Here is a 14,416-nt window from a genome sequence, read left to right on the forward strand (position 1 = left end):
GGAAGAGGAAGAGTTTGGAGGAAAGATAATGAGTTCCATTTTGGACATAATTGAGTTTAAGATCTCTACTGGACATCTACTCTGAGATGTCTAAAAGGCAACTGGAAATGCAAGACTGGAGGTCAGCGGAGAGGTTGGGACAGGAGAGGTAGTTTTGAGAATTATCATCATAGAAAGAATCATTAAATCCATGGGCCTGGATGAGATCACCAAGAGAAGTAGGATCAAAGGAGAAGAGGGCCCTATGGCACACTTAGAGTTAGTCAGCCTGGATGAAGAAAGGCAATATTCTTTATTTTTTGGTCTTGTAAAGTTCATTAAGTATGCCAATTTTCTCAGAGGTAATGGAGGTCAGCAAGGTGACTCAGTGAATTGAGAGCCAGGCCTGGGTCTTAAATAGGACCTCAGATGCTTCCTAGCTGTGTGACCCTGGGCAAGTCACTTAACCCCCATTGCCTAGGTCTTACCACTCTTCCATCTATAGAATCAATACTATTGATTCTAATATGGAAGGTAAGGGATTAAAAAGTAAGTGAGAGGCAATGTCACTTTCAGGCTGAGTAATTATAGCTTTTATAAAGCATCCAACGAAGCAGTAAAAAGCTCCAGAATATAAAAACTTTAGAATGTCAGTTTGAAGGACAGATAGAATGAAAATAAGAAATTCTTAAACACTTGGTCCTAAGTGATAAATATGGTGATTTATTTGTCAGTCATAATTAACCAGCAGTATTCATTAAGAATCCATTATATGTGTTGTCATGAATATAGAGAAAGAAATATTACTCTTTTTTTTTATCCTCTTTCCACCCCTCTTCCCTATGTGTTGCTACTCTGACAAAATAGTAGGTAGGGAATAGCATTGGATTTATAGTCAAATGATCTGAATTCAAATCTCACCTTTGCTATATTTCCTCTATGATTTTGAACAAATATCTTCATCTCTTTTGTCTTCTGTTTCCTTATCTGCTCAGGGAGGGCACTGGAGCAAAAGATGGCTTTCAAACTATGCACCTAGTAGGGCCTTAAAAAATTATTGAGTGAAGAAATGATTGAATACTAATTTAATTCTTCAAAAGTTTATTAAGCATGTAAAGATCACGGTGCTGGTATTGATTGAGTTAGAAAGTTTAGATAATTTATAGTCCAATGACCTTTGCCCCTTTGGAGCTTCTATTTGATTAATTTATTAGGAATAGGAAACATTTTATCAGAAATTCACACTGATTTCAGAATTAAAATAAAGAATCCTTAAATTTAGAAGCTGTTTGAAGCAGCTTTTTTGGAAAATGCAGGGCTTAATTATGCAGTGTTACAAGCTACACATAACTGTCCCAGATACACACACACACACACACACACACACACACACACACACACTCCTTATTGTTCCTACACACCAGCTGTGTTTATGCTTAGTAAACCCTCTCTAATCATAGTGGGACAATGGTCCCATTTCCATTAACATGTCAGGAAGGGTTCCTATGTCAAGCCATAAGACAGTTTCTGGGAGTGACAATCTACTATGGTTCCTTCTCCTCCTTGGAAAGATGCAAAAAGGACAGGTTCTCTTCCAAGCCTGGGGGGAGGGGGGGTGTTTTTTCCTTCTTCTTTACAACCTATTCTTTAATTTAATTGATTAACTTAATGCAGAGTCCGGGTAAGCTTCACTCATACATAAATGAGGAAACTGAGTCCAGGAAAAAGAAGGCTTTCTTTTGACCACCAAAGGACAGATGGTGGCACTCAAGCCTAGAGTTTAGGTCTTTTGGCTCTCATTCAGTACTCTGCATAGTATGCTATTAAGCTAGGCCACCCCAGCAATGCCCTAGAGATAGACTAGATTAAGCCAGGGCAGAGTTGATCTTTGGGGAGCTGGATGTGCCCTGAGGCCCAAATGTGGAGAACTAGAGGCCCAAGATGGAAGAGTGGTGGCTGTGGCTAAGTTGCCCTCCTCTCTGCACCTCTCCTCTAGCTGCCACAGGCTGTGGTCAGGGCCCAGAGCCTGGCCCAGCTCTTGCAGCAAGGCATTCCCTATTCCAGCAACTGATAGAGATTCAGCACAATAGGTGGGGGAAGGACTTTCCTTCTTCCTTCCCCTTAAACCTGAGAATTCAGCCTTTTCTGAACACCTTTTAGGTTCAATTGAGCAGGAAGGTCTCCCAGCTCTGTCCTGCTGTTAGATTTGGTTTTCTATCCTCTTGAAGCACTTTGTTTTTGATTGGTGTGGAAGGGTTTTCACAGAGGTCTGGACTGGACTTTTGCTACTTCTAAGTGGCCACTTGACTCCACTGTAACCCCCCCATGAATTTTCTACAATTCATTATTTGCTTGTTAAAGTTCCCAGGTATCTCCTCCCTTCCTCTCCGCCCTACACTAAAGAAAGTATAATCTGAAAAATTGTATGTGCATATGTATATTTGTTATATCTTATATGTTTCTATTTATCAGTTCTTTCTCTGGAGGTGGACATTCCCAGTTTTTCTTAAAATTTTTTTCTATTGTATATAATGTTCTCTTTGTTCTGCTTGTTTCACTCTTCGTAAGGGGGCCATGTTTTTCTAAACTTAATTGGTCCACTCTTCATGTAGGACTGTTTTCCTAAAATGAACCTGCTTTTATAAGAATCCAAGTCATTCCCCAATTGATAAACTGTTAGAGAATATGAATAGGCAGTTTTCACATGAAGATATCAAAACTATCAATAATCATATGAAAAAATGTTCTAAATCCCCCTTGATTAGAGAAATGCAAATCAAAACAACTCTGGGGTACCACCTCACACCTATCGGATTGGCCAATATGACAGTAAAGGAAAATGATACATGTTGGAGGGAATATGGCAAAATATGGACTCTAATGAATTGCTGATGGAGTTGTGAACTGATCCAACTCTTCTGGAGGGCAATTTGGAACTATGCCCAGCAGGCTATAAAAGAATGCATACCTTTTTGATCCACTAATACCACTACTAGGTCTGTATCCCAAAGAGAAGTTAAAAAAATGGGAAAGGACCTATTTGTACAAGAATATTCATAGCTGCTCTTTTTGTGGTGGCAAAAAACTGGAAACTAAAGGGATGTCCCTCATTGGGGAATAGCTGAACAAATGGTGGTGTATGATGGTGTTGGAATATTATTGTGCTATAAGAAATGATGAGCAGGATGATTTCAGAAAGAGCTGGAAAGACCCACATGAACTGGTGCAGAGTGAAATAAGCAGAATCAGGAGAATATATCAGTAAGTGCAATATTGTGGAACAATCACATGTGATTGACTTTGCTACTAACAGCAATACAATGAATCAGGACAATTCTGGATTTATGACAAAGAATGCTACTAAATCCAACTCCAGAGAAAGAACTGTTGGAGTCAGATCAAAGCATATAATTTTTCACATTTTATTTATGGTTTTATTTTAGGGTTTGGATTTTATGAGTATTCTCTAACAACAATGACCAATATGGAAATATGTTTTGCATAATAATACATGTGTAACCCAGATCAAATTGCTTACCATCTATGGGAAGAGAGAGAGGAGGAAGGGAGAGGGGGGGGGAACAAGGGAGACAGACAATCTGGATCTTATAATTTCAGAAAATGTATGTTGAAAATTATAATTACATGTAACAGGGAAAATAAAAATATTTTTAAAAAAAGTTCCCCCCCAAGTGGCAAAGAACTGGAAATTAAAGGGTTGCCCATCTATTGGAGAATGGTTGAACCAGTCGTGGTATATGATTGTGATGGAATACTACTACCCTGTTAGAAATGACAAGCAGGTAAATTTTACTTAAGCATTTATTTTTAAAATATTTCCACATATATTTCCTGAAGTTATATGATCCAGTCTCTCTCCCTACTTCCTTCCTTACTTTTGGAGCTGACAAGCAATTTGATTGGGATTATACATGTGGGAAGGGAATTCCTCCCCTCGTTATGTTACTTTGTTTTGATGTAATCAATCAGTGACCTGGAGGTTATTTACCATTGAGATATGCAGGGATAGACAGGCCCTCAGAGAAAGGAAGTTGAAACCAACAAGATAGAAACTGATGCCACAGGCACTGCCCCCCTGAGTGGTGCCAGACAAATTAAGGAACTATGATTGGTTCCTGAGATGTGCCATGGGAAAGCTAGTGGGTGGAAAAAAATACTTATAAGATGATACCAGGACTCTCACACTCTTCTGGCTGGAAGTGAGGGAACCTCTGTGACATGAGCTTCATTTCTCAGAACGGCACATGGGGTGGTAGGCTAGGCAACTCTCTACCTCTTTCCTACATTTCCCTCTCTTTACTATCACTACTTTGATGTAATAAAGCTACTAAAGCTACTAGTAGTCTCATGATTTAATTTGCATCATCACGCAAAACTTATTTCCATATTATTCATTTTTGTAAGTGAACAATCTTATAAAATCAAACCAAATAAAGAAGTGATGAGTCATTTGTTTTCATCTGCATTTTTACTTCAATAGTTCTTTCTCTGGAGGAGGGATAGCATTCTTCTGCACAAGCCCCTCAGAATTGTCCTGGATCATTGTATTGCTTTTAGGAGCAAAGTCTTATCACATTTGACCATTCCATAATATGGTTGTTACTGTATACAATGTCCTCCTGGTATTACATTTTTGTATAAGTAGGTCTTTCTTCCTTTTTTATTATCCCTTTGGGATACAGACCTAATAGTGGTATTATAAAAGGGTATGCAGTTTTATAGCTCTGGGCACGATTCCAAATTGTACTTGGGGAGGGGGGACTTTTTGATTCAGTTGGACTATGATCCTCACCTCTTCAAGAAAGTTTGTCTGGTAAACTAAGCAGAGTCAATATGCTTAAGGTATTATGGATGAAGTATTCAACAGTAAACCAGGATTAATAAGTAAGGGTTAGCCTCTTTTAAAAAAACTATTTGAAGCAAAATAGACAAAGCAGTAATGAAATGGGGGTATAAGGTGAGTTTGACTTTGTCCCTAGACTGTTCAAGTCTCAAATTCCAGAATTTGTTGTTATCCAGAGGTCTACAAGGAGGCACCTTCCTTCTTCTTAGATCTGAAATATACATTTGTGTGTGTGTGTGTGTGTGTGATGTTGGGTTATTTAGAGTCCATGGCAATAAATGAAGTCTCAGTGAAGTGGTGGTTGATCTTTACAGATGAGAATATAGGAGATAGTGGAAGACTCACTCCCAGGAACTGAGTGGAGGGGCTTATTAGTTGGGGGTGTTCTTATGGGTTTATTTGGGAATGGTGCAGATGTAAGGCATATCAACCTCATTGGTCCCTCTCTATCCCTTCTAAGGTAACCCCTAATACCATATTGGATAGAAACTCTGCAATGGGAAAACCAGAAAATGGAGAGAATCAAACTCCAGATTCTTTTCTCAAAATCAAGCCCTAGAAAGAACAGGGAAATTGGGAGGAACTGCCCTTCTAACTACAACCCCTTCTGAGGACATTTTGGGACATAGTCGTTAAGAAAGGGCTAAGGAGTGGGAACCCACTGATGTCAGCCTCTTTGGAAGGGGTATACATTAGAATTAAAAGACAACCTGAACACCTTCCCAGCTGATGAATAAGAATTAGGATTGTATAACACTTTGGAGTAGGTGCCATAAGCCAGAATTAGAGTGTAGCATGGAAGAAGGATAACTGGCTACTAAGAGGAGTGGACAGCTGAGTTTTTGCTGGGACAGAGGCTTGGCAGTGAAAGCTGATATTATAATGAAGCCCACCCTTGAGTGCGCTAAAGATTCAGAGAACAGGGGACTGGCAGGATTTGGATGCCAGGAAAGGGAATTTGTCAGTGAGAGCAGGGCTGGATGGGAATGGGGCTGGAGACTACAGAAAAAAAAATACCTATGTCCTTGAAAACAGGAATGGGCATGGGGAAGAGGAATGAGAGTTGAGGGAGCTAGTGGGTCCATCAAGAGTAGAAGGGGTCTGAAAGTCTGGGTTTCTGGAGTAGCAGCAAAATCAGGACCCCAGAATTTTTGCTTTACCCTCCCCACACCTATTCCCTCCAGCAGGTAGAGGGAACAGGAAGGGGGAATGACTTCTTCAGATTCTCTACTGGCCACTGTCACTGTATAGTACATTACAGCACACAACAGCAAGTTCATGTAAAATTATACTTTATTAGAAACAGAGATAGCAAAGTTCATGAAAATATCACTGGGCTCAGTCAGGAGACCTAAAGGAATTCTCTTCTCAGCTCTGCCACAATTTGTTTTTTCTGTAAAAATGGGGGTCTTAGCTAGACCAGTAGTTTACAGAGTGGAGACTAGTATCCATTGGGGGGATGTGGCATGACTCTAATAGGTGTGTAATGAGCCAATCAGAAGGTGGGACACATTCTCCCTCCCCATTATACAGAAAGGGGTAAAATTAGGGGTTATTGACTGAATATATTGTACTAGTGGTTGCCAGGGATTAATTAAATCCCAATAAAATACTTGTCAGTTTGGGATTTTTATGGTGATTTTAATTATAATAGAAGGAAGAAATTAAGAAGAAAGAGAGGAAAGGGAAATTGGATGGTTCCAGCCCGGGCTGAGCCAGGCAGGAGTTCAGAGGCCTTGGCCAAGGGGCCTTCTCAAACTAGCTCAGCTACCAGCCACAAGGCTTCCTCTGAGATGAGGGGTCTCTTAGGAGGATAGTATTTTAGGAGGTAAAGGAAAAAGGAATCAGCCTAAACCACTCACCAAGCACGCTAAGAACTTCTCCAGTCATCTCACCAGCAAGCTGCAAATGCCAAACTCCGACAAGAGCTGAAAGCATGCCAAACGGGGACGCTGCCCAGTACTCCCCACAATGCCGACAGAGCCCATCTCCGTGAGCGAGAGAGTGAGAGAGCCCAGAGAGAGGAAGTTACATGAAATATATAGGTAGTTCTTTATATCACTTCTTGCATCTCACATGTACCAATGGTAGCTTAAGCTTGACTTAGGACAGCCTAGGGGGTCTGTCAGTTGTTTCTGATTTGTCACTTGCTAGCACGTGTCGGTTATAGGCCATCCTCCACACAGTTAATCCTTAAGTGGGGGTGTATACATTCCTGGTTGCTAGAATTTCTAACACTAAGCAAAATGGAGAAAATCTAAAATTCACAATACCCAATAATGGGACTTGTCTCCAATATAACTGAATAACCTTAATAGCGACTTAATAGCCACTCCTCCCTCTACCATATAAATTTCCAAATTGCACGTGAGAGTCAGTCCCTCAGGGCAGTAGTTATGTGACCTAACAGCAACTGCACAGGCGCCAGTGATAACATTTACCATTCTTCCTCCTCTCACAACCTAGATTTCTTCATGGTTGCAGTAGGTATTCCACTGGAGGACTTCATGGAGAATACTCGATGCTCTGTGCTCTATAGTAGTAATCAGAGTAAGATTCCAGCCTGCCTTCCTCTTCATTTTGGGTGAGACAGAGTAAGATATACAAGATGAGCAAGCCTGGAAGGATACTATTTACATCACACATTTCAGTACATTATACTCCCCCCCTTCCTTCTTCCAAACTTCCCCATTACTGTCAAAGGCACCACCATCTTTCCTGCCACCCAGGTTCATAATGGCCATCTTTGACTCCTTGCTGACTTGCATCCCACATATCTCAAGCCCTCATTTCCTTCTGTCCTCTTACAAAGTCTAGTTCATTACTTCCTAAGTGGGTCATGGCAATAGCTATCTTCCACATAAATGCCAAAATGATTTTCCTAAAGTGTGTCATTCCCTTATTCAATAAATCACTGGTCTTCTATTGAGCCCAGGGTCAAATATTTCATTTTCATCTCAACTACTCTTTTCCTTTCTGATAGTTCCAGTTTCCTTATAATATTCAGGATTCCTATGTGCCTTGGGAGACCACATCTTTTAAATAACCACATATATGAAATGCCTATTGAAAATGTTGGGTTTTTTTTACTCTTTCACTTCAAAACTCATTAGTCTGGGACTCCCTGTCCAACCTAGGCTGGAAGTATCATAGCCACTCAAGGCCTGACTTAACTGCTGATTGGCTTAGGTGTACTACAACTCAGCATTCTTAAATTCAAGTTATCCACCAGCCTCTTCAATAGCTCCCCATGTGCAATCACAACCTCCTGTGCTTTCCTCAAATTCTTCAAATCAGATGTCACCTGGTTCTGCTTAAAGGAGGGGGTCCTACCCATTACAAATTGCACACCCTGAACCTTAAAGAAGTTTCTGGTTTCCTTTAAGATTGTACTCAGGCTCCACCTCCTACAGGAAGCTTTTCTTGATAAAACAAATATTTATTAAGTGTTTACTATGTCAGACATTGATGGAAGCGTTGAGGATACAAAAATAAGAGTGAAAGTCTCTCTGACCTCAAGAAGTTTATATTCTGAAAGGGAGAGTCAACAACACATCAGGGGGTGGTGGCCAGAGAAAGGAGTATCTCAAGATTCACAGGGATGCTGTCTTGATCCATAGAACAGCCAATCAAAAGGTTTAATAATGGTAGGATTGGTTGGATTATTGTGTCCAGAGTAAGAGAAGGGACACGGCGAGATTGAGCTGGTAGGGTGGCTGGCTGAGATATGAAGCATGGTCTGGCCTGAGGTTCCTAAATATAAGTGGGCTAGTTGAATTTGAACTTAAGTTTCCAATCCTCCCAAATAGGAAAGCAGAGGGATGTCTTCATTGTGGCTCTCCTTGCCAGGGTTATATATTACTCAAGCACACCTTGACAATGAGCTAATAGACAACCCCAAAATTACCATCACCCTTAGTGTGATAGGGGAGAGAAGTATGTGTTTTCTTACAACAGCTCAAATGATTATAGTTGAAGAAAATAACTCCTTTGTGAGAACTGCTTGTGCCAGAAATGCTCTGAATTTTTAAAAAAACTGCTTTGCAATATTAAACAATCCTTTATTTCCAGGTTAAGTATCACATCTTGGAAACAGTATTTTTTTCTAAAACAGTTTTTTAATTGTAAAGTTCATAACAACAAGATTGGATAGTATAGCACATGTTTTTTTCCCATATTCATACTTCACACCAGGGGTAAATTTAAAGTGATTTTGAGTTAAAAAAAATTAACCTTTCCTGCAGAAAGAAACATAATCACTTTTGATTTGAGTTTTAAATTCCATGATGCCATCAAGGGCAAGTTCTTAATAAAGTGATGAGGAGCAGATATCATCAGTTGTTTCCGTTCAGTGGGCGAGAATGCCTATCCTTTTGCTCCATGATAATTCTTCACATTAGGAATGACTCAATGGAGATGATTTCTCCTAGCAAAATATATGAACACCCAACAAGACAAAAAAGGAAGAGATAACAGTAGTTTGAAGAGTAGTCTTCAATTTCAGTAGGCAATGACCGTTCATCTTCCAAGGTCCTAGATTTTTTGATTTTTAAACCGTTACCTTCCATTTTAGAATCAACACTGTGTACTGGTTCCCAGGTAGAAGAATAGTGAAAGCTAGGAAACTGGGGTTAAGTGAAAGCCTAGGGTCATACAGCTAGGAAGTATCTGAGTCCAGATTTGAACTCAGGACCTCCTAACTCTTGGCCTGGCTCTCAATCTAATGAGTGACCTAGCTGCTTTCCCCACCCCCAGGTCTTAGGTTCTTAAATCTGTCAAAAATATTATTCATGACAATTAGCAGCTTTGTTTAGGGAAATAATACGGCTGCATAATATTGTAACATTTTTACAGTTAAATGGCTCAAAAAGGAACTACCAATAAATTCTGATACCCTGTGGTATTAGTAATGGGTAAACTTCTATCAACTAATCTTGACAAAATCCGTATAGCAATTTGAAAAACACTATAATATGACAACCATAAAAGCTGAACAGGATCAAAAATATAAAGTGAGATGGGTATTTGGAGGAAAAGGACCAGTCCAAATGTATGAGCATAAAACATACAAAGGTTCAGTTTATCTAGCAAAAACAGAATTATCATCTCTACTGACATGTTTTTTAGTCCAGAGAAAAGTTTATACACACACAACCCTTTACTTACCTATAACCAATATCCTAGATATCAATATGAATTGCTGGAACAATGACTTATCAGTTTTGTCCACAGTTTATAGATAGCTTTATGGACAAGGTCAGATGTTCCCTGGGACAATGTTAACCGGAGAGAATCCAATTCAACAACAGAGAATAATAAAATGCTTCCTCTACATTTCATTACCTCAAGATCTTTTTAAGTTGAAAGTCACCTAAACTCAACTTCTAGTGTGCAGATGAGCCCAAATCTTTTAATGATATGAGAGACTGTATTTCAAAAAGCTTTCTGCAGGGTTCATCTTTCTTTTCTCTTTCCCTCTCCTTTTCTCTCTGTCCCTCCCTCCTTCCATCTTAGAATCAATACTGTATATTGGTTCCAAGGCAGAAGAATGGGAAAGTCTAGCCAATAGGGGTTAAGTGATTTGCCCAGGGCCACAAACCTAGGAAGTGTCTGAGGCCAGATTTGAACCCAGAAACTCTTGTCTGTTGGCCTGGCTCAATTCACCTGTGCAACTTTTATCCGAGGATCAGCTTAGCTAAGTTTAGGGAAGCTAGTTCCACATTAGGCTGACCATAGGAACTCCTAAAGAGCAAGAGAATGGCCATCTACCTTAATGGCGGGTGCACCTACCCTAAGGAAATCCTAGATCTCTGAAGGCTCAGAGAAAAAGCTCTAGTCTGGCAGTTGATCCTATGCTCTTAAGCTGTCATTAAGGGTGGTACAAAACAACTTATTAGATCCAGTGTGCCCATGTAAATGAACATTTCAAACACACAAAAGTAGGATGCAAATAAGAGAGACACATGTTTTCTGGGAAAGGAAATGAGAGCTCCCCAAGATGGAGAGAACAATAAAAAAGCGCTTTGTGCAGATATATCAACTTAAAATCTAAACTATTTTATCAATCACATTAAATCTATTTTAAATAAACAAACTGTTAAAAAGTTATTTAAGTGACTCAAATGGGAATCTTGACTTTGAACTCAATTCTTTTGCTAGTAAAGAATATTTCGTTTAAAGAAATAACAAAATACTTAAAGATAAAATTTTGGTTTCAAACAATAATAAAAAGTTAAAATTTCATGAAGAACTTAAGTATTTATAAAAAAGACAAGTGGATATTAGGAAAGTCATTAAAATTTTTTTTGGCTTCTCTTGGTAAAATATGTTTTCCCCATTTGAATTAGTTTATTTAGTCAATTTAGAACATTATTCCTTGGTTACAATAATTTGGCAAAATATTTTTAAAGGGAACTACAGGAAGACCAAGGAAGCCTTTGTGGTTTAGGAGATGTGAGAAGAAAATGTTACACTCTTCATTTTTGTCAATTTTAATGACATTTCAGTGACTGTTCACTCTGTTTCAGAAGGTGACAAATTCATCTTTTCATCTTCTTTGGTAAGTGTTAGGAAAGACAACATATTTGTGCAATGATGCAACCTAACAGTTCATTCAACTGACATAGGATGATGAAGAGGCAAAACTGAACTTTCAATAAAAATTAATTTTCTCATTACTGATGTTAGCCCCATATGCTTTTTCCAAACCAGGAGAAGCAGTAGAACAAATGTGATTAATTTGTTAAAAGAATGTGAGTAATGGTATTTGCATCTGATATTAGAGTTTTATATCTAACATATTAAGAAGAATTGCTTAAAGCATTAGCAAGTTTTTTAATACCTTCATCTGGGCAGTTGAAATGAAAAGCTGCATGAATTTTCCATTTATGTTTCTCCTATTCAGGGGATTTAGCCATCTGTAAATAAAATGGCATTCATGATTGCTCTACAACAGCTACCAGAAAAAATTATCTTCAAAATTTTAAATGCTAATGAGCAAACTAGGAACCCCATAACAAACCCTAAAGATTAAAATAGCTTTGTTGTAAGACCTGAACAAAAAATTGTTTTCCTGACCTCCAAGCAAATATTACAGATCTGATTTCTATTTTTAAGAAGAATAATAATTTTACTTTGAAGTGATTGCTTGCATAAGCAGCTGTTTAAAGAGAAATACCAATAAATTTTAGGTTAGAGGACTTACTGCAAATGTTTCTGTTATACTGGATCAGGGAGGGGCAATTTGTGGACCAAGCAGTCAGAAGAGATTCAACTGTCTCTCCCAAGAGTCTTAGTGCAAGTTTAAACTTTCCCAGATTTCAAAGCAATGTCCTGTGTTTGTTAAACTTTTGTGGCATAATAAAGTAATGAGATGAAAAGTTCACAATAATTCCTTTTTGGAAAAGCCTATGTAGTCAAAGAAGCTGAAGAAGTCAGATGCTGTATTGTATTCAAGAGATGAACCATTACTCTCTTCTGCTTTCACATTTTAAAGGCCATGTGAGATAATTTATGCTGGTATGATGTGTAGGTTTACTTGAATTAGACAGAATGGACTTAAAAAGATTAATCAAAAAGAGAAAGGGTAGAACAAAGAGATAATCCACTTACTATTACTATATGGAATCATACAACTCTTCCCCACCCCACCCACCTCCCATAAGACAGAAAAAAAAAAGGTTTAATGTATTCATCTATAGCTAGTTTTAACTGCCCCACCCCCAACTGTTCAGTAAAATAAATGCTACTGTTTCAATAGGTTTTTTTACTTTAAGGGAATGAACAGATTATAAAGATAATAATTTTCAAGAAAGAAATGCCAGCTTTTTCATCATCTTAGTCCTTATGTTATTGATACATGGCAAGTAGAGCTACAGAATGAATATAAAAAGGCAAGCATCTTGGCCTTTGGGAACTGTAAGTCTTTAAGAACTGTAAAGGCAGAGGCAACTAGGTAGCACAGTGGACAAAGTGCCAGGCTTCAAATTGGGAGGACTTGGGTTCAAATCTAGTCTCAGACACTTCTTAAATATGTGATCTTGGGCAACTCAATTTGGCTTGTCTAGTCCCTGACACTCTTCTGTCTTAGAACTGATACTAAGAGAGAAGGTAAAGGTTCAAAAAGCAAAACAAACAACTGTTGAGGCAATGAAAACTACTTTTTAATGGTGTTTTTGGTTTAAATTAAATGCAAGAAAATGCATATTTCTAAAAAGATTGCTGACAAGTTTCCTTTCTCTAACCTTTACCTAGATCTTGAAACTATAATTTTATGTCAACTTAGCCCCTTATAACTATATTTAATTTTTCTTTAACATTTCTAATAGCAATGTTTTCTTTTTGCCTGTTAATCTCAATGTAAGAGTATGCTGTCATTAAATTACATTTTCTCTTCAAGGTTGAGTTTCTAAAGCCAAAGATTTTTATTTATACAGGCAGTATTATAATGGCTCTCTTAAAATAAAATACATTTTCCCATACAAATAAAAGAATATTTACATAGCAAGTAAATGACATAACTTCAAAATACAGAAGCATGAAAATATACCTTACTCTAAAGAGTGGGATTACTCACATCATAAAAACATGTTGCCTTTGCCATGTGAAAAACGGCTGTTTAGTTCTCTAGATTTCTTAATCAGTGCTTTCTTCTGTGCTTCATCAAACCTGTTGACTTTGAGATCCTGATCACGGTCGAATGGCCTTCTCTCTTGGGGCTTATTTTTATCTTCTGCTGTCTTATTCTTTAATTTTTTGTGATGTATGTCCATAAGAGATTCTGATCTTTTTGAATCCTGGGGTAGGATAAAAAGCGGTATGTAAGGAGGAAATGAAAATCTTAGCATGAACATTATAATGACAAAATTTGAAGATGAAGTGTAGGTATTAGATAATAGCATCAAAGAGAGCAGTATTCTACTCCTTGCTGACTTTTCAAAACCCAAAGACAGTGGAATCTACTGGATAAAGATAAATGTAAATTAGATAAAACATGGGATCTACATTAGCTATAAGCACTGAGAAGAAAAGCTCCAGGGAACACTAGAAACATTTTAATATTCCATTGTGCAGAGTTGAAAAGACCAATAACATACTATGAAGATACTAAAAAAGAAAAAAAAACTTACTTTTTAAATCTCAAAACACAAATCAAATAATGATGAATTTAGATAGTATATAATCCTTAATAATATTAATAGGACAGCCATTTTTATGCTATCACATATGGGGAAAATATGGGAAAGGTGAAAAATAAGAAAAAAAAGCCAAATTATTATTATTATTTTACTATAAAAGATTGTAGTTTTAGTATCAATTTATGGAGCTTTGGCCTTTTCAGTAGTCATTTAAACTCTAATAATAAGAAGCAGGAAAACAAGATGTCCAAAGAAAGATAAGAACTCTAATCACACATGAAGCCAGAGTAACAATTAAGCATATGAAGAGAAAGAAGAATATATTCAAGATAGGTCAATCAAGTATTTATGTGTATGTATATTCAAAATTAAGTTATTTATGACCTGGAAAGGACCTTGAAGGTCATCTAGTCCAATGGCCTCATTTTACAGATGA

The 14,416-nt window shown here is 37.8% G+C and overlaps 1 protein-coding gene across 3 annotated transcripts in view; it reads right to left on the reverse strand.

Moving 5' to 3' along the window:
- Positions 1–8,941: 8,941 nt before the first annotated feature.
- The window catches only part of GPALPP1 (GPALPP motifs containing 1), a 38,418-nt gene continuing 32,943 nt past the window's right edge, over positions 8,942–14,416 (reverse strand). For 2 of the 3 annotated variants that reach the window (XM_016425037.2, XM_003341837.3), the window contains exon 8: positions 8,942–13,638. In XM_016425037.2, the coding sequence (XP_016280523.2) occupies positions 13,420–13,638 (219 nt within the window). In that variant the 3' untranslated portion in view covers positions 8,942–13,419. The remainder of the gene's footprint in view (positions 13,639–14,416) is intronic. The other variant, XM_007501568.2, reaches the window with a different exon arrangement.

Source organism: Monodelphis domestica, chromosome 8 (genome assembly GCF_027887165.1).
Source record: "Monodelphis domestica isolate mMonDom1 chromosome 8, mMonDom1.pri, whole genome shotgun sequence".
Lineage (NCBI taxonomy): Eukaryota > Metazoa > Chordata > Mammalia > Didelphimorphia > Didelphidae > Monodelphis > Monodelphis domestica.